Consider the following 20,791-nt stretch of genomic DNA (forward strand, 5'->3'; position numbering starts at 1 on the left):
GAAGCACTCCTGTGCCCTCCAAGATGACGTCTTCAGGGCTCTTCCTGGTCCTGCCCTACAAAAAGACACTGCTTCAATTCCTCAGTGCCTTCGGATGGAGTTACGACTGCTCCATAATCCATCCTCGGAGTTACACCATCCATGGAGCTTCTCCTTCGTCCATGGAGTTCCACTGCTTCCAAAGTGGCTCATCTTGCTGCTCCTGTCCATGTCTTCTTGTTCCTGATGTCTTCGTCCGACACTCCAGGTTTCATTCCCCGTCGGATCCTCTTCATGGTATGTTCCAGCCCTTGGCTTCCCTTCCTGTAAGCCTTGATGTTCTTTGTCTGAATCCAGATGTCCCAGATGTTCCTGACACCCAGATGTCCTGATGTCCAGATGTCCTCTGGTTCAAGTGATCCAGGTGTCCAGACGTCCTTTGTCCTGATGTCCGTCATCCTCTTCTCTACGACCTTCTGATCTCCACTCATCCAGTAGTCTACTCTTTCTGTGTCCATCATCCCAGATGTCCAGAGACCATGATATCCAGTTGTCTTCACGTTCCGAGATCCAGGTGTGCAGATGACCTGCGCTTGAGGCATCCCCTTTTGCGTTTCTTCTTCTAACTCTCCTTTCTGAAGTATCTGCCAGCAGCCTTGCTGTCCCCCGGACTTCTCCTCCAGGCATCCTTCACAGAAGCGTCCGGCGTCCCTGGTATCAGTCTTCAGGTGACTGGAATCTTCTCCAGCTGGACTTCTCTCAAGTGCTGCCCGGACTCTCGTCTCCATCCTGTGCACATCCTGCTCTTTGCGTGGCGTGCAACCAGCCTTCCAGGTTGTGTAGGGCAGGATCCCCAACCTTTTTTGCACCAGGGACCGGCTTCAAGCAAGACCATTTTTCTATGGCCCAGCAGGGCGGGGTGGGGGTGGGGCAGGGGCGGGGCTTTGGTCATATGGGGCAGGGTTATGGACGGGGTTGGATTTTAGTGCATACTTATCATTTAATTATGACATTCATAATGTGAATGTGACTCAACTCACCATAGGTTCAGAATGAGTGGGAGCACTGGCCTTGTTTCCCTTGTTTTCCAAACTTCACACCTCTCTCCTCCACCTGACGCCTTCCCTCTCATGACCTCCCCTGGCTTGAGCACCAAACCAAGCTCCCAGTCATTCTCACACTGAACCCTAGGCAGGCTCCCATTCATTTTCACACCACTCCCTCCCCATCCCCCAGGCATGCACACATTCATTCTCACACACACAGACCCCCAGGCAGGCACCAATTTATTCTCACACACAGACACGCACATACACCACACACAGGCAGGCACCTATTCTCACACATACAAACCCCAGGAAGACACCCATTCATTCTCATACACAGACACACCCTCAGGCAGGCACCCATGTATTCACACATATATACCCCCAGGCAGACTCCCATTCATTCACACACCTACACCCCCAGGCAGACTCCCATTCATACACATGCACACACTAAAGGCAGAGACCCCCTCTCTTTCTTTTGCCAGTGATCTCGGAACCTCTCTCATTCCTCTGTTGCCACTGTCACTGCTGCCACATGGCTATTGGGGAGGTGCCGATTGCTGCTGCTGACACTGAAGCCCATTCTGCTGCCTCTTCTGTGCAGGCCCCGTGGGCCTCCACTTTCTCCATGCTGATCTCGTACATTGTGAGATCCGCATAGAGAAAATGCTATTCTTGCACATTCCCAAAGATTACATGTGCCAATCACTAAAAAGTAATTTTATTATTTTTTTTACCTTTGCTGTCTGATCTTAGTTTTCTAATTGGTGGTCACAGGCTTTTTTCCCCACATTCCCTTTCTTATTTTTTTCCACCTTCCCTTTCTTATTTTTTTGCCAATTCCTTTTATATTGTCTTTTTTTCTATTTCTTTTCTCTCCATCTTCTTCCCTCAAACACACAGTCAGGTTCTCATTCTCACATGCTCTTTCTCTCTCTCACACACACACAGGCTCTCACTGTCACATGCTCTCTCATACAATCATTTATACACACAGTCTCTCACTGGCACATGCTATGCTGACTCACACACAGGCTCTCTCTCACTCCCACATGCTGTCTTGCTCAAGCACAGGCTCTCACTGTCACATGCTCTCTCTCATACAATCATTCATACACACAGTCTCTCACTGGCACATGCTGTCTCTCTCACACACACAGAGGTTCTCACATGCTGTCTCTGCAAACATTCAGGTCCTCACTCCCACACACAGTCTCTCAACTCCTCATACACACACACACACACACACACACACACACACACCCTCAGCCTCTCTCTCACCGCTGGGCCTCCTCTTTGCGGCCCTGATCTTCTCGGGCCGCAGTGGCCCTGCTACCGGGCCTCTTCCTCTTCTCAGGCCGCTGCGACTTGGGATTCTCGGTGGCCCGTAAGCGCTGCTCCTCTTCTGCACGCGCTGATGCTCCTCCTCCTTCCTTCCCGTGCAGTTCTGGCAACGTTTACTTCCGGGGCCGCACAGGCAGGATGGAGCATCAGCGCGTTTAAACGTGATCTTTTTCTTCAGGCCATGGTGATGTGAGCTCCACCACGGCTCTGTCGATCTGCCTGCTAAGGCGTGTCGCTGCTCAGCCGCCAGAGGGATGAGGTCCACTGGCAGTCGCATGAGCCTCCCTGTGCCCGGGGGCATTGGCTCCCCTTGGGATACCACTGCTCGCGGCGTCCCCTAATACTCGGCACCTTGTGCTTCCACTGGCCCTGGTGCTGGTCTGCGGCAGCACTGCGGCCCGGCAAAAAACCCCCAACGGCCCGGTCCTGGTCTGCGGACCGGTGGTTGGGGACCCCTGGTGTAGGGCACACAGCAGAACAAGGTGGTTCGTGACCAGTCCACGTTGGGCTGTGTAGGGCGCCCTGAGGGACAGCACTCTCCCAAGTCTCTTAAGAGTCTTATCTTGTCCAAGTCTTCGAGTGTCTCCCCTTTTTCAAGACTTCAAGAGTATCGTCTTTCCAGGTCTTCAAGTGCATCCCCTTGTCCAAGTCTCCAAGAGTATTGTCTTGTCCAAGTCTCCACATCTTCAAGAGTTTCATCTCGTCCAGTCCAGGAGTCTTCACTCCCCTGTGTACTCTGACTCTTTGACTCTCATGGGTCCAGAATCTCCTACTCCGGTACCTTGCCTCAGAGTTTCCAGCCCTCTGTCCTCTCTAGTACATGTTGGTTCAACAGAGGGTTGACCCACTTTGTCCTCCTCCTGTGTTCTTGCTCCACCCATGCCTGTACTTGCTCACTGTTGTGACCGTCACTTCCCGACAGCTTCACTCCGCCTAACTTTCCTTTTTTCAGCTCCTCCTGCTGTTCATGGATGCCTGGCTGCTGCGGCGTCCGTCTGCCGTCCTCTCCGGCGTCCCCGGACCGGCCATGTTCTACAGGTACCTTAGGGTGCGCACGCCGCGCGGCCCTCATTCTTATTTCCTCATTGGCGCATTCCTCAGGGGCATCCCCCTCTGATAATGTCACGCTGCCCGGATATTTAAGCCTACAGTTTATTGCTAGCCATTGAGTTAGCAAGGAGAATTCTTATGGATGGGATTCGCTCTCCGTACCCAGCTACTCTGCCTCTCTAACTTCTATTGGACTCTTTCTGCTAACGGGGTACCTGCACCGCGGGGGCCTCTCTTGCTTCTTTCAGGTCGCTATCAAGTAACCGGTACTCGCTCCTCGAGGGCCCATGTTCCCTGACTCGTTGCCTGCATCTATCTCCTCTTCTACTTGGAAGAATTCGCTACAGACCCCAGCAGTGAGTACTACTATCATCCTCCTCAGAGCTGTCTCCCTGGAAGCAGGTACTCGCTCCTTGAGGGCCTGCCTCCGTTCCAGCGCCAATGCCATCTCTTATGTGGAACCGCTGTGTGAGTACCTTACCAACGAGTCTCTCGGCTTCCAAGCATCTGGTACTCGCTCCTCGAGGGCCAGCTCTCCCTGTCTCGGGGCTTCTCCATATTTGGGACTCTGTGAATGTCTTATTGTACTCATCTTCTCAGTTCTCTCCACTTCAGCCCTGCTACTGGAGGAACTGCTGTTCCAGCGCCCTGGGGAATACTAGCCCAGCCGGGCTACATCTTCTACTCACTACTGCCACTTCTGGTGGCTTCTCAATCTGTCTAAAGATATCATCTGTGTTTGTGTGTCTAGAGCTGAGCCTGACCTGTGGCCCCTTACGGGACTTCCCCCGTGTGCGTGGTCAGCTGCCACAGTGTCCAAGGGTCCCCCCAAACCTCACTAATTATAACACTCACCTCCCTCGAGGTGTGTCTTGGGGCTCCTCCCTGAGCCACCTCGACCCAAGGGCTCACTCTCTCTCAAGAGCAAGCAATCGCGCCTCTATGTCCTTCCCAGGGTTGACTAGCACATTCGTAACACTCTCTCAGATAACAGAAGTGTTGCGTCCGTTGGTTTCAAACGGCTGTGACCACTCTGCCTTACCTCTCTTTCTCCCCTTTCTCTCTCTTTGGGCAAGATGGCTATCTCTGGTGCCGAGTGCCTCGGCATTTCCAGACCAGTATGGGCGTCCCCATCTGCCATGCTCACTCCCGTGGCCTCCTTGGGCATGAGAGTGCACATCTCCGATGCTCAAATACACGTCAGGGCGGGAACCTCGGGGGCGGCCCCACTGCATGATGTCAGTACCTCCGGGTATATCTAGCCTCCGCTTCCGCTACCAGTTTGAGTTAGCAAAGACTTTGCTTCGCTACTCTGCCTCCTCTAAGCCGTACGCTTAGATGCCACTTTCTTGCTAAAGGCCTCGCTCCAGCAGAAGCTCTAGACCCCCTCTCCTCGGGGGTTTCTTGCTTCCCACTTCCCTTCGGGGTCCTCACTAACCAAGACAACTGCTCCTCAGGGGTCTTTTCTCTCTATTCATTTTCAGGATATTGGACCATTGGGTACTTGTTCTTTGAGGGCCTATCTACTTCATCTCCTGCACCATGGACCTTCGGTCCCACCATCAGGAAGACGCCTTCGCTCTGTGAGTACCTCTACGATCCGGCGCTCCAACTCCACCTACCAGCCGTGGCGTTACCTGCACTGCGGGCTCCTGCCGATCGTGAACATCTGGGTGAGACTATACTTCTGAGCCTGTTGAGCAATTTGGCATTTCGTGGATCAGTGCCTTACCTTCCTGCTTCACCATCTATTTACAGCAGTACAATAAAGACTCTATCCATTCTGTGTCTGCTAATCGCAGTGCTTCGTCCCGGGGATCCTCCCTGTGGGCGGAGTCATCTCCATTGCGACCAAGGGTCCACAATGCCTCAAACACAACAAGGACTAGGGGGCACTCCATGAAGTTAGCAAGTTTTAAAACAAGTCAAAGAAAATTCTTTTTCATTGAGTGCACCGTTAAGCTCTGGAATTCATTACCAGAGGATGTGGTTGTGGCAGTTAGTATAACTGGGTTTTAAAAAGTTTTGGATAACGTCATAAAGGAAACATCCATAATCTGTTATTAATTAATAAGCAATAGTAGCTTGAGCTGTATTTAATGTTTGGGTTCTTGCCAGGTACTTGTGACTTGGATTTGCCACTGTTGGAAACAGGATACTGGGCTTGATGGACTCATGGTCTGATCCAGTATGGCAACTTCTTATGGTCTCCTACCAGAGCCCACTGTAATCCATTTATTCTTGGGTTTCTGGATGGTCTGTGCAAGTGGTGGAGGATACCTGGATTGCACAATTGATAAAAATGGATGTCTGTGGGAAACAGGTCTTATCCGACCTGAGCACACTGTAAACCACTTGTTTCTGAGATTGACTCTTTTGTAGTAGTGGAGGAAGTCACCTGAATGCTGTAAACTGAGTGAGCTTTCTTTATGGTTGTTAATTCCATTTTTGTTGCAGCTACTAAAGCTTTGAGTCAACTCCTTTTTCACTGAAGAGAGTTGCAAATAAATGAGGCAAGACCTAACACTAACGGATGGAAACTAAAGGATACAAAGTAAAGGCAACATGAACTTTGTTGCTGCTGTTAACTAAAGGGACAGAACGGTACCCACCTAGTGCTGTCTAACCCATTATATCCCAGAATCCTATTTAGAGCATAGCTTCTTAAAATATTTGGGACATAATAGGTGAAGGAGTTAATGATGCAAGAGGATTTAGGAAGAATATTAAACCTGGCACTAGGTTCTGATAAACTAGTGGGACTATGTTCTAACCATCTTCAGTGGGAAGAGTTGAGAGTTTAAATAGGTGTGAAGAAGGACTGCACTAATTTCAATCTAAGGAATCACAGGAGCTGAAGGAATTGGATAAAAGAAGGAATTCAGTGTAAAGAAAATTGTTTCCAGTAAACGTAGAGACTTTACTAATAAAGTGGAGTTGCCAGTTTATTAAATCTTTCTGTTGTCTTATTATTTATTGACTTGAATCAAGATTGAAGCTGTAAATAATATTCAGTCATGTACTCAACTGTCACTAGAGAAGTTGGAAAACAACATTCTTCTCATATGTTTTCATTTGATGCAAAGACAGTGTTAATTATCAGTGCTGTGTACAGAGGACCGAGAAAGAGCTAGTTTTGCAAACAGCAAGGTATAAGAATTACTGTTTGTCCCCACATTGCAAACGGGAGTGAAGCAGAGACTGAGAGACATTGATGGAATGTTGTGCAGAAAGGGTTGTCTCTTTTCTTTTTCCTATGTGCCCCTGGGAGCAAGTAAACGGATCCAACCCGCCCAGGGGTTACATCCATAAAGGGCTTTGTTGTATGTAAAGCACGACCAAATTTTATGTACACAAGCTAAGCCACACAGAGGAGTCAACCCTAGCTACTTAACATCACCGCCGTCTTCGCTTACCCAGGTCTCAAAGATGTGAGGAAACAAACTACCTTTCCCAGCATGCAATTCTTCGGCGCACGCGCAGATACTGCTCCGTACAGCGGCTGCTCAGAAGTTCCGCCCTTTCACGACTCCTTTTTTTTTCGCCTGATCTGCGGATAGTCTATTTCGCTTTCGAGTGGGACGCTGGGCGCAGGCGCGGGGAAAAAGGAGGGCGGGGCGGACGGAAGGCGTAGGAATAAGAGGAGAAGGCGGCGGCGGCGCGCGTGTATGTAGGGGCTCGGCGGGCGGGGCCGGAGAATGCGCGCGTGTGCGCGCGCGAGATCGCCGGCCTGAGTTCCAGTCGTGGGAAAGAGCCGATGCGCCCCAGCCGCAGCCCGCCATGGACTCGCAAAAAGTGAGAGCCCGCCTCTCTCTTCTCCTCTCTTCCCGTTACTGTCTTTTTTTTTGTTTGTTTTTGCCTTTCATTCCTCCCCCCGGTTGGCTATCTTTGGGTGCGCCGGAGGAGGGGGGGGATCAGATCCGGGAGGTGTCTCTCTCCTCTTGTGCCGCCTTTTCCCCTCCTTCCCGGGGTCTGGTTTATCCCTCACTGAAGCGGGATAACGGGATCTGGGAGGCCGACGCCTCCCCTCTAGTCAGCGCTCTCCTCCTTTTCAGCTAAGTGGGGAGGCGCGCTTGGTGCCATTCATTTATGATCCCTCGGTGCTAATGAAGTCGAAAAGGCGTTAGGGAGGTGGCTGCAGGTGGTGTTCGGTTTTAGGCTTGACTTGCACATGTGACAAACATGGCTTGTGTTATCTGTGAAAGAATGAATCCCCTTTAGCGCAGTCTGCAGCCCGTTGCGCTGAAACGGCCGGTGTTAGATCGAGCCTGCCTGCCTGCTGCAGAAAGGTTTGGCAAGGCAAAGGGGCTTGACTAAAACGTTCCTTTTGTCGGAGGGAGGTTCTCTGCCAGACTGAAAAGGGGTGGCTGCAGGGAACGGTTTGGCACCGGAGATCGGGGACTGTAAAAACTTTTTTTTTTTTTTTTTTTTAATAAACGATTTGTGACCTACAATATAGGCAAACCCATTTTTCTAAAGCATGTATAGGATTCTTCCACCAAGTGCGGAGTGGAAGGATGACTTCTTGGGCACACTTGTCTGTGCTACTTTTGTCTTTCTCTAAGTATACTGAAGGATTTCGTGGTGGTCCTGATGCTTTTGTGTTTGAACTGGAGTTCCTACATGATGATCAGATTTCTGACGGTGGGAGCTATCCCCAATGTATTCCCCATTATGGTGCTAAAGACTTTCTTAAAATATTTTCACAAAAATGCATTTGTATAAGACTGTTATCAGTTTACTTGTCAAGGTTTGATCGTCTTTCCGGTTTACAGTGTTGCTTAGCTGCACAGATCTCACAAAGCGTTTACAAGTACTTGCATTTAGATCTTAGATTATGCGTTCTCTACAGCAGAGATTCTGAAACCTCATCTTGTATAAAGCGTCTCCACCCTTCAGCACACACGTTTGATTTCATTGTCCATTGTTTCTTCTGTGTAAATTCTGATGTTAAAGTAATAAACATACACAGACCGATACAATATTGTGTGCTCAGGCTAGTGTACAGATTCAGATTAACTCTCTGAAGGATGCCCATCCCTAACCCCTGATGGCAATAAGGGGATCACCACATCCAAAGCATAGCTAATGGTACTCATTATGTATAAGTGCCACGTTGATGAGGCTATTAGCTAGCACCCCTGATATAAATAAATAAGTAAATAACCGTGTGCCTGACATGCACATTTTAACACTCAAAAAATTAATGCCAGCCCCTGAGCTGGCATTAAGTCTTGAGGTGCCCCAAAACTTGTGGTTCCTTTGACTTAATACTGTCGCAATATGATGTCAGAGGAACCCCAGAAAGCATCATGAGAAAAAAAATTCCGAGCATCTTTTCCTAACCCATGCACAGCCCAATGCCATGGATGCACAATTTATCCCTGGCACAGCCTTTTTAGCATGGCAGCTTGTTTGCCTATTGCATCGTGCACCCAAGAGAGGTGAATGTGCGTGCAGTAAAAAAACGGGTGCCCACTTTGGATGCATGTTTTGTACGTGCGCTTTATTACATGGGCTGACAGCGCTAGGTTCTTTCCCCTTTTGACACAAGCTGTCAAGAATCAGTAACATGGTGTATTGATAATATCTGCACCCTTGCTTTATTGTCTAATTCCCCCACTTTCACACTCACACCCATACTCTCCTTCCCTCTCCCCCTTTCCTCACTCCCTCCTCTAAATTCCTCCTTCGCCCCCTTCCTGTTCAGTCCTCTTACCTTCTCCTGATTTCTCAGCTCGCCTTCTCCTTTTACCCCATCCACCCCTCCTCCCCACCTACACCCCCCACCCCCTCCCCATCCCCCCCTCCTCCCGTATAACTCTACACAATTGTATTTCCATGGCATTGCTGTATTTATGAATACTTTGTACATAGTGATACTCTATATATATTTGTAAATTTTGCTCATAAGTTTTGTTTAATTATTTCCCTCCTCTTTTCCCCCTCCTCATTTGTTCTTATGTTAAATTCGTTATATCTGTTCGATGTAAACCGCCATCCCAGGCGCCTGTTTCAGTTACACTGTAAACCGATGTGATATCCCGGATGAACGTCGGTATATAAAAATTTTAAATAAATAAAAATAAATAAATTGTGCATGAAGCCACTTATAGAAGTAAGGTGAATTGGGGGACTTAAGAACCCCTTGAGATCTCAAGGCCTCCCCTTAATCCAGCCCACTCTTTCTATAACAGTACATAAAATTAGCAGTTTATGGCCAGCTTTGATTTGTAGGCGACTAATACTTTCTATTAGACCAAAATAAGTACATAATTGTTCCTTGCATACATCTTTTTAGGTCACACACAGGCCTACGATTGATGGAGACATGGCTGGGCATGGGAAAAGGAGCATGTTTTATTTCTATGTGGTATTTGTTAGTCCAATCAAAAGTATTTGGTCAAAGCCATTGGTTCTCCAGCTTTTACATTTGGGTCCCATATAGGTTGTAGAATAGAAACCCTAAGATTGACCATGAAATAAAATGCCTTCAGAATACACACCAAAATGTGAAAATTTCCACAGCTACTATGCTGTTGCTTTGGTGCTGTATCATTTTAAAATAATTTGTAGCCTGCTGAGAAGATGCAAAATGTATTTCATGCAAATATCAGAAGCATGGTAGATGATAAAATGGGAGGATTAGAATGAGAATAACCAGGGCTCTCTCTGGAATAACTGAGATTTAGTGGGAGCAGTCGCATGAATGGATGGTTAATGCAGCATAACAAATTGATGTTCAGACACCACTTGCATATTTGAGACCTGAAGTATGTTCCGTCCTTGGGGAGGATGGTATTGGAAGAGAAATGGTTGACGAGGGAGAAGACTTTGTAGATGGAAATTTTGAGTAGGAAAAATAAGGGTCAAGTAACTGTTGCACACTGTAAGCAAGTGTTCCCCAACCTGGTCTGCAGCCTCCTCTGATGGCTCTGATTCTCAGGCTGTCCCCAGTGAATAGACGCTGGGAATGTATGCAAATTAATATTTGTCTTAGGTGGCGTGAAAACCAAAAATACTGCTGTAAACAGGGCACAAACTTCCTGGTATTACATAGAAAAAAAGTCTAGCCCTAGGTTTTTGGTTTTTTTTTTAGCGCATTATCAGTTTGAACTGCTTGTAACAATTTGTGGTTGGACGTGGGAGGGGAAGGGGGTGTTGGTTGTGAACTGTTGCATGCTTGGCTACCCAGGAGGGTGGAAATCAGTTCTACAGGCCTATAGTTTTTATCTTGGATAAGGAGCGATATCCTACAGGCAGTCATATGGTTGGTAGTTGGGCGCTTATTCTTAGCAGTGCGAACAGAATAACCAGACAGATTAGATGGATCGATTGGTCTTTTTTTTGCTATTACATACTGTTTGTTTTCTGCATACAAGCATATTTTCTCAAGTTCTTTAGCAGTATCACTAATAAAGATACGGAAAAGAAACAGCCATAGTGCTGAGTCCTGGGATATCCCACTGGTCACCTCAGTCTTACCAGCAGTGGACTCCAGTGACCACTGCTGTCTGGCTTGTGCCATGCAACCGATTCCTAACCCAATTTACAATATTCTCTCCTATTCCCTCGCTGCTTGGCTTGCTTATGTGATTCATGCTTAACCAAATACCCAGACTCCCTCCCGTGTCTTACCACCAAGCTTTATAATTAAATTAAAAACAAAAAATAGTGAGGCTACTGTTGGAACATATGGCTGCTGCATGCCAGTTGCTGTTAGGATTGTAACCACGGTCACATCCCGGCTTTCTTAGAAGCCTGAAGCAGCTGTATCATTACCCTTTGCCTGTTAGCTTGTATTCGCCCTTCTTTGGCCCTCTAAAATGCTCAAGTCCTCAGCTTCATTTCTTCTACCTGTTCCTGCCCTCCCTCCCAATTGCCCCTAACACTGAGCTCTGCGTCCCATACTTATGCATTTTGGCACATTTTTTTGTTGTCATTACCTCTCTTGGTAGGTATCGACCATTCTCTCAGTAAAGAAGCATTTTCTCATGATTTTAAAGGGGGGTGAGGGATAGAAGGAAGAAGGGAAACAAAGGGATTGTAGAGAGGAGAGAGAGGACCAGTTGGGGAAGGGGGAAAAGGCAATATACAAGAGGAAGAGAACAGTAAAAAGAGACGTGTTTTAAGAGAGCTGAATGCCTGAAAAGGTGACATATCACAGGCAAAGAAGAGGAGACTGAGATCACAGAGAGGAAACGCCCATTCAGGCAGGTTAGAAAAATAGCTGTTTAATCATTCTCTGTTCTAAATTTGGTGCACAGTTTATTCGTTGCTGTATATAATTCTTTTGGTGTAACAGTGAATGATAGGGAACATTTTTTTGGCAGAAATCAGCTAATATTACGTTCTGATATAACTAAAATTATGTGACCGCATGTGTGAGAAGGCCATTCTGGGGTAGGTAATGGAAATGGGGACACAGAAATGGGGGTAAATATTAGAGCGCAACAAGGCAGGCAAGCCTTTCTGGATATATCCTTCAGGGTAGTTGCCTCGTTGAGCTGCTGGCTGGCCCTACCAGATCAGAAAGGATGTGGATCTGGCCCTTACCAACAGAGGTCTGGGCAAGACCTGCGCCATATTGGTGAAGATCGGCACAAAAGCAGAAAAATGCAAGAGTGCAAACCAAGCTAGCCCTTTTTAGGTTGTGTTTTCAAAAGGATTTATGTGCAGAAAGTGCAGTTTTATGTGTGCAAATAGGCTTTTGAAAAGTAGGGGGGGAGGGGAGGGCTGTGTATGTAAAAATATGTGCAAAAGTGATTTCACACTTATGTACACTAGAAAGAAGCATGTTGGGAAAACAATTTATACACATACTTTTAGCATTTTGAAAGCATGCCTGTAAATGCACACGGTTACACCTGCCAGTTTTCAAAGTGGACTTACGCAGGTAAGTCCTTGTTCTGAAAATTCGGGCCAGTGTTTCCCAAGCCTCTCCTGCAGGCACGCCTAGCCAGGCGGGGTTTCAGGATATGCAAAATAAATATGCATGAGAGAGATTGGGATACATTTGGTGATCCAGTGAATGCAAATGTATCTTCATTATGGATATCCTGAAACCCCCTCCTGGTTAGGTGTGTCTCCAGGAGAGGGTTGGGCTAGGCTACATCCAGGTGATAAATGTGCTATGTTAGAATTACCCTCCCTAAATCTGCAAACTTTAACTTTTGCGACTTGCTGGCTGAGGAGGTGGGTCCAAATGCAGACTTCATGGGAAGTGTTTACAGTTACATAGTTGCCAAGAAGCGTGGCACACACCCATGGGAAGCAAACATAGCAATAAATTGTTAAATCCCATGTGACTGAATCAGGAAGTCCAAGAGGATATCTAGGAAGACAAGAGTATTTAAATAAGAAGGGACAGGGCGAGCCTCACTGAACTGCAGTCTGTGTAACAAAAAGTCTAAGAGGAGCAAAATTACCAGTGAGAGTGCTGGGGCTTGGGGAAGCTTAAAAGGGTTTATAAAGCTGCTTAATAAAAAGATGAAGACTCACTGATAGCTTGAGAGATAGATACTCTGGGCAGAGGGGCTGAGAACGCCGGTATAAATACCGGGCGATGCGTTTGGGTCTCAGAATAGGCTGGTGGGATACACTTGGAATGGGAGCAGACCTTGAACCAGGGGGAAAGACCTGGCTGCATTTTAGTTGATCAAACTGGGAATGAATGTGCAAGGAAAGCTAGTGAGCAACAGTGGCAGCAGCCAAAGTTGGGGTGCATTTTGGTACCTATTAAATAGGGAGGCAAGGGGCTGAGGTAGCACAGAAGCAAAGCACAGAGAAAGTCTACCGCACTTCAAGGCCTTTAGCAAGTCACACTTGCATTGCAGGGCTTAGTTTGACACCTATCTTCAAAAGATCCAAATGTTACAGTACAAAAAAAGACCAACAATCCTAAGAAGGATAACAGGGATCTGAGTGTTTGAAAGGGTTGTTTTTTTTTTCCCCTTAACTGGGAGTGTTTTTCCTAGAAAAAGAACTGTTGATGGGTATTCAGTTACATTTTTCAAACATGGATGGGACCATAAAGCAGTGTTCCCCCATCCAGTGTGCTGCGAGAAGAGCTGGGTATGAAAAGTTGAGCCACCGGCAGTCTTCATTGTTTTTCCTTCTTGTCTGCAGAATGCCCTGCCAGCAGAGGTCATCAGAGAGCAGTGCCTATCTGCTTCTGCTGCTGCTTCCCTCTCTGCTAGCTCTCTCCCTTGCCGGACATGCTGGCCTTGAGCTGTTATCGAAGAGGCAAGCTGGCAGAGGAGGAAGCAGCAGCAGGTAAATGCTGCTCAGGCTTCTGCCGGCTCTAGGGAGGGAAGGGACAGGAAGAAGCAACAGCTCAATGTGCCGCGGGGGGTGGGGGTGGAAATATGAATATGCCACAGTGTTGGGGAGGGGATGGGAGGTGATGATGCCCAGAGGGCGGGAAAGAAGGAAAGCGATAAAGGCCAGAGGGACTGGGTAAAGGGACAAGAAAGGTGTTATACCAGGGGGGTAGAGAGGAAAGGAAGGTGACATAGCCAACAACTTATGCCCTCTCATCACCCGCAAGCAACACACTACACCCCCACACAACAAATCATGGTACACCACAGAACTGCACCATATGAAAAACAACCTTAGACTTAGAGAGAGCCTGGCGTAAAGACAAGACCCAACCCAACAACACTCCACCACCTACAAATCATTCTTACACACATACCACCTTGCCATTCAAAAAACCAAATGTGACTACTACGCTGCCAAAATACATCCATATATTTATAACCCCAAAGCCCTCTTCTCATATGTCACCGCCCCTCACCAAAGCCCCCGCCCCTCTTATCACGACGAAGCCAGCACAAAATGTGAAGAACTCGCTCAATTCTTCCATAACAAAATAACAAACATACTCCTCAGGTTCTCTCCCTCTCCCACAACCACTCCTATGCCCAGCAACCACCAGACCTCCTCCCAACAACTCACTCAACACCATCAACCTCGCCTCCTCCAAGGAAATTGAGTCCATTCTCAAAAAAATCAAGCCTGCATCCCACCCATCCGATACCATCCCCACCAAAACCCTCCTATCCATCCCCAACATCATTGCCAAACCCCTAGCAGACATTAACAGCTCCCTATCTGCTGGCTCAGTTCCCAATTCCCTAAAACACGCAGTCGTCAAACCCCTGATCAAAAAACCATCTCTTGACCCTAAAGACCCGGCCAACTACCGTCCCATCTCAAATCTCCCCCTCATCGCCAAAATCATGGAAAAGGTGGTGAACACCCAGCTTATGGACTATCTTGAAGACAAACAACATTCTTCACTCTTCACAATTTGGCTTCCGTAAGAACCTGAGCACAGAAACCCTTCTACTATCTCTCACTGATGCCCTCCTCACTGGCCTTGACCACGGTCATAGCTTTCTCATTGCCTTCCTTGACATCTCTGCAGCCTTTGATACGATTAGCCACAGCCTCCTCATTTCCTGCATGGCTGACATCGGTATCTCTGGCATAGCCCTACTCTGGTTCAAATCCTACCTGGCTAACAGAGAAATGTCTGTTAAACTTGGCAACTCAGAATCCACACACTTTGCCCTCACCCAAGGAGTGCCCCAAGGCTCCTCCCTATCATCCACCCTTTTTAACATCTGCCTCCTGCCCCTCTGCCATCTTCTATCTGACCTTGGCCTCAATTTCTACATCTATGCAGGTGTATAAATTATCATCCCTATCCGTGAATCATTATCTACAACACTAATTTTCTGGGAGAAATGCCTTGTATCCAGAAACTCACTACTCACCTCCCTACAACTTGCCCTCAATTCCTCAAAAACTGAGCTTCTCCTCATCCACAACCACCAAACCCTTAAGCTCTCTCCTCCCAACGACTCTACAGCCACCTCCCTCACTTCACAGCCTTCTGTACGAAACCTTGGCGTTCTAATTGATCCACATCTAAACCTAAAAAAACACATTAACTCTGTCCTAAAAGAAGGCTTTTACAAGCTCAATGTTATAAAAAAGCTCAAGCCACTCTTACACACACACACGATATCAGAACCATCATCCAATCCACCCTATTATCCAAGCTGGATTACTGCAATTCCTTGTACCTTGGCCTTCCCTACTCCACCATCAAACCCCTCCAAATACTACAGAATGCCACTGCAAGGATAATCATGAACGCACGCAAATCAGACCACATAACCCCCATCCTCAAAGACCTCCACTGGCTCCCCATCCCATCACGCATCCTATTCAAAACTCTCACTATCATACCCAAATCCATCCACATAAACAATTCCTCTTGGCTCAGCGAACCGCTCTGATCCACACAATCCACCCACCCCACTAGAGCAAATCTCAAAGGCACCCTACAAGTCCCACCCCTCAAGAAGGCCCGTCTCACAGCAACAAGGGACCGTGCTCTCTCAATTGCTGGCCCAAGTCACTGGAATGCCCTACCCACAAACCTCCGCCTGGAGCCTTGCCATAATAAATTCAGGAAAATGCTAAAGACTTGGCTCTTCCACCAGGCATTTCCAGACTAACTCCATGTACTCTCTCACCCTTTTCTCCTGCTTCTCTGTTATCTTTGACTCGCTCCAAGTAATTTGCATCATGTAAATGTTACCTCTCGAGTTATTGTTACTTCTCTAGTTCAATTTTCAGGCTCCCCCTAGAGCCTCCTGCCCTCAAGTTTCTACTGTTGTCCCTCTCCCAACCCTGTTCTTTGTATTTTCCACCTACTGTTGAGATGTAAACAGATATGATGTTCATTCTAATGTCGGTATAGAAAAGCTGTTAAATAAATAAAATAAAATGATGCCAGGGTAGCAGGAAGGTTAAGAGGATGATGGTACCAGAGGAGGGAGAGGGGGGAGAAGAGAAAGTGGTGATGATTCCAGGGGTGGAGGAAGAAGGTGGTGATACCACTACTTGCCCTTACTGATAACATCATGAGAGGCTTTGACAGCGGTAAGCGGTACATACTGATGATGCTTGACCTATCAGCAGCATTTGATACCGTAAATCATAACATACTACTAAATAGATTAGAAGAAATAGGATTAAGTAACAAAACAATCAAATGGTTCCAATCATACTTAGATAACAGATTCTACCAAGTACAGATAAAGGACGTAAGGTCAAATAAAATAAACCTTCAAACAGGAGTCCCTCAGGGATTGGCACTATCAGCCACCCTATTCAACATATACTTACTGCCATTATGTCACCTACTTGCGGGTCTAAGCATCACAATTTACATCTATGCTGATGATATTCAGTTAATCTTACCCATTGATGACACAATTGAAAAAACACTGAACATAGCAAACATGTATCTGGATATCATCAAACAACTACTAAACCAGATGGAATTAGTGATTAACATAGAGAAAACAGAATTCCTATTACTGGAACGCAAAAATATTGTATTCATCCAAAACCCTATCATTCTCAAAAACAACCAAACAATTAAACTCTCAGAAAAAGTGAGAAACCTCGGAGTAATAATTGACACTGAACTTAACCTAAAACAACACATATCGCTAAAAGTAAGGGAAGGATACGCCAAACTCATGACCCTTAGAAGGTTAAAACCCCTACTTATAACAAACAATTTCCGATCAGTGTTACAGGCTCTAATTTTCGCAAGCACTGACTACTGTAATTCCCTCCTACTTGGATTACCACACACAACGATTAGACCACTCCAAATAATGCAGAACACGGCTGCCAGAATTTTGACTGGTAAAAATAAGAGACCACATCACTGAAACCCTAATAGAATTGCACTGGTTACCCATCGAGCAAAGAATACATTACCAAACCCTATGCACCATACATAAATTAATACATGACGAAAAAGCCGAATGGCTGAATACAGCCCTTCACCTACACGTCCCTAACAGGAACCTATGATCAGCAAATAAAGCCTTACTGACCATCCCCTCAGTTAAAACATCTAAACTAACCCAAGTAAGGGAAAGAGCGCTTTCCTTAGCAGGTCCTATGCTATGGAATGCCATGCCTGTCGAGATCCGCTTACAAACAGACATCAAAACCTTCAGAAAACACTTGAAAACATGGTTATTTAAACAAGCCTACAACAATGAGAAAGGAGAGTAGTATACAGTGACAGAGAAAAAACAAAAAACGATCTGCAGAACACTCATGCACTCTACCCCAACCTACACGGGTATATATTCCACCTTTATTTTTAAATTTTTAAATATGTTTGCTCACAATTTAAAATATGAGACAATAAAGAATGGACATGATAGAACATAACACTCACAATTGTGAGTAATTATAAACGAGCTATGTTACCGTATAGTCTTGGCACTTGTTTAGTGATAGATTTTATCTGTTTTCCAATATTAATATTGATGCCTTCTTGTAAACCGTTATGATGGTACTTAACTTAATGACGGTATAGAAAAGTTTTTAAATAAATAAATACCAGGGGATGAAGGGAGAGAAAAGGGAAGGAAAGAAGGTGATGCCACGGGAGAGGAAGAAAAGGTGCTACTTGGTGTCAGAAGGGTAGAAAGAGAAGGGAAGAGTGATGATGCCAGGGAATGGAAGGGAAGGTGATGATGCCAGAAGGGTGGAGAGAGAGTAAAGATGGTCGTGATGCCAGGGGGTGGAGGGAGAAGGTGGCAATACTAGGGGGTGAAGGGGGATTGGGAAGGAAAGAAGGTGATACCAGGAGAGAAGGAAGAGAAGGTGGCCATAATGATGTCAGAAGGTTGGAGGAAGAAAGAGAAAAGGTGGTGATGCCATATGGGTGGAGGGAGAAGGAAAGTGGTGGTGGTGATGCCAGAAGAGTGGGGAGGGGTAGGGAGAGAGAAATAATGGTGGTAATGATACCAGAAAGATGGAGTAAGAGGGAGAATGATGATGCCAGGGGAAATGAAAATAAAGTGATGATACCAGGGGGTGTGGAGGGAGAGAGAAAGAAAGAAGGTGATGATGCCAGGGGGGTGGGGAAAGGGAAGGGAGGACAAGGTCATGATGATGCCAGAGGGATTCGAGTAAGAGGAAAGGTGATGGTGATGGTGCCAGGGTAGAGTGAAAGAAAAGGGAGAGTGATTATACCAGAGGGTAGAGGGAGAGAGAATGTGATGATGGTAGAAGTTGGGGGAGAGGGAAGAGATGATGGTGATGGTGTGCCATAATGAAATGAAAATCACTGCCTTAAAGGAATCTTAGCAGCAATATTTTACCCAGCTTCAGCACACACAACAGGTGCTGCCTAAAGCTAATGGGAAATAGATGTTTTTCCAACAGAAGGGCTGATGTAATTAGCCGAATGTTAATTGTGCACTAAAATTCAAGCAATTTTTTTTTTAACTCCTGATGCAATAATCTAATGGTATGCTAATGCACACAAACCATGAAATGTGCTCAAAGAGGCTTAGCGCACAGAAGAAAACCCAAGTTCAGCCAGGGTCTGTCTTTGCATTGCAGGGTAAAAGCTAGTGCCTTCCTTTGCATGGGAGTTCCATGCAAGGGTTCTAAGTGGTGTATGCAGCTCTACGCGCACACATTTTGTGCGCAGAACTCCTTGCAGAATCGAGAGTAAAAGTTTGTGCATTAACTGCACATTTCTGGGCACGACTTGTTACATCATGTCCGGAGATATAAGAACATAAGAAATTGCCATACTGGGTCGGACCAAAGGTCCATCAAGCCCAGCATCCTGTTTCCAACAGTGGCCAATCCAGGCTTACAGGTACCTGGCAAGTATCCAAACGTTAAAAAGATCCCAAACCACTAATGCTGCAACAACCAGTGGCTATTTCTTATTGGTTAATAGCAGTTTATGGTCTTCTCCTCCAGGAACTTATCCAAACCTTTTTTAAATCTACCTACACTAACTTCTTTAACCACATCCTCTGGCAATGAATTCCAGAGCTTAACTATGTGCTGAATGAAAAATAATTTTCTCGGATTTGTTTTAAATGTGCTACTTGCTAACTTCATGGAGTGCTCCCTAGTCCTATTATCTAAAAGAGAAAATAACAGATTCACATTTACCCATTCAAGTCCTTTCATGATTTTGTAGATGTCTATCATTTCTCCCCCCCCCCCCCCCCCAACTCAGCCATCTCTTCTCCAAGCTGAACAGCCCTAACCTCTTCAGCCTTTCCTCATAGGGGAGCTGTTCCATCCCCTTTATCATTTTGGTTGCTCTTCTCTGTATTTTCTCCACTGCAACTATTATCTTTTTTGAGATGCGGCGACCAGAATTGTACACAGTATTCAAGGTGCAGTCTCCCCATGGAGCGATACAGGAGCAATATGACATCCACCGTTTTTGCCATTCCCTTTCTAACATTCTGTTTGCTTTTTTAACTGCTGCAGCACACTGAGCCGACGATTTTAAAGTATTATCCATTATGGTGCCTAGATCTTTCCTGGGTGGTAGCTCCTAATATAGAACCTAATATTGTGTAACTACAGCATGGGTTATTTTTCCTTTATATGCATTGTCCAAGCACTCAAGCTGAAAAGAGGAATGCACATTTTTAAAGAAATTGGTAGGTGTGATTTTACACTAGAGAATGGTGCTGATCCAGGGACTCCAGCAAATCGCCATATTTGGGTCAGAAAGGCACATTTGTTTTTGTCGTGCTGCTAAATTTGCTCTGGATGCACGGCCTTCCTGCAGATTACTGTATATTGAGAGATGTAAGCCAATTAGAAGAAAGTTGGACTTGATGGACCTCTGGTTGGTTTCTTTTCAATCTGTGGAACTCTCCAAATCTGGATTTTTTGGTTTGCATGCAAAGAGCTTTATCGCCTTAACCTCCTTCAGCACATGCCAAGCCTTCTGCAGTGTGTCCAGCTCTACAGTTTGGGGACCTCCCAAGAATAAATTCTGTCTGGATCCTGTTACTTTGGAAAATAGGAAATACCTCTCAGTTGATTGTGGAAAATAAGCTTTAGATATTCTGCTCATAAGAAGGAATAGCTGGGTTGTAGCGATTCCTCTGTGGCATGTAAGCATGGAGAAAAGTTTGTGATAGGATTGTGTGTTCAGAGGTGGAAAACATTTGTAGACAACTTCGGTGCCAGCCCAAAATTTTTGGGGACCAGGAAATATTTTCCTTGTTTGTTTTTTAAAAGTTGGATGTCTTGTGTTTGTTTTTTTCTTTGAGTCTCTCTTATTAATGTTGACTTTTGAGTATTAGCAACTCTTATCCTGCTAAATTTTATCCAGGGAGGTTTTTTTTGAAGGTGTTTCAGGGTGGAGTTAAGGTGTAGCCAAAAAATTGGAGTTAGCTGATGAGCTATTCAGTTAACTTTAACCCTGCTTTTGCCCTCGTCTAGAATTTAACTGTAAATGCCTTAAGTGGTACTGATGCAGTTTA

At 46.1% G+C, this 20,791-nt stretch overlaps 1 protein-coding gene across 3 annotated transcripts in view; it reads left to right on the forward strand.

The window, feature by feature from the left end:
* The first annotated feature begins 7,068 nt into the window (after positions 1-7,068).
* Positions 7,069-20,791, forward strand: part of FSD1L (fibronectin type III and SPRY domain containing 1 like) — a 182,193-nt gene continuing 168,470 nt past the window's right edge. The window contains exon 1 of one of the 3 annotated variants that reach the window (XM_029604686.1): positions 7,069-7,217. In XM_029604686.1, the coding sequence (XP_029460546.1) occupies positions 7,203-7,217 (15 nt within the window). In that variant the 5' untranslated portion in view covers positions 7,069-7,202. The remainder of the gene's footprint in view (positions 7,218-20,791) is intronic. The other 2 variants (XM_029604677.1, XM_029604695.1) reach the window with 2 other exon arrangements.

The sequence above is a fragment of the Rhinatrema bivittatum genome, chromosome 1 (genome assembly GCF_901001135.1).
Source record: "Rhinatrema bivittatum chromosome 1, aRhiBiv1.1, whole genome shotgun sequence".
Classification (NCBI taxonomy): domain Eukaryota; kingdom Metazoa; phylum Chordata; class Amphibia; order Gymnophiona; family Rhinatrematidae; genus Rhinatrema; species Rhinatrema bivittatum.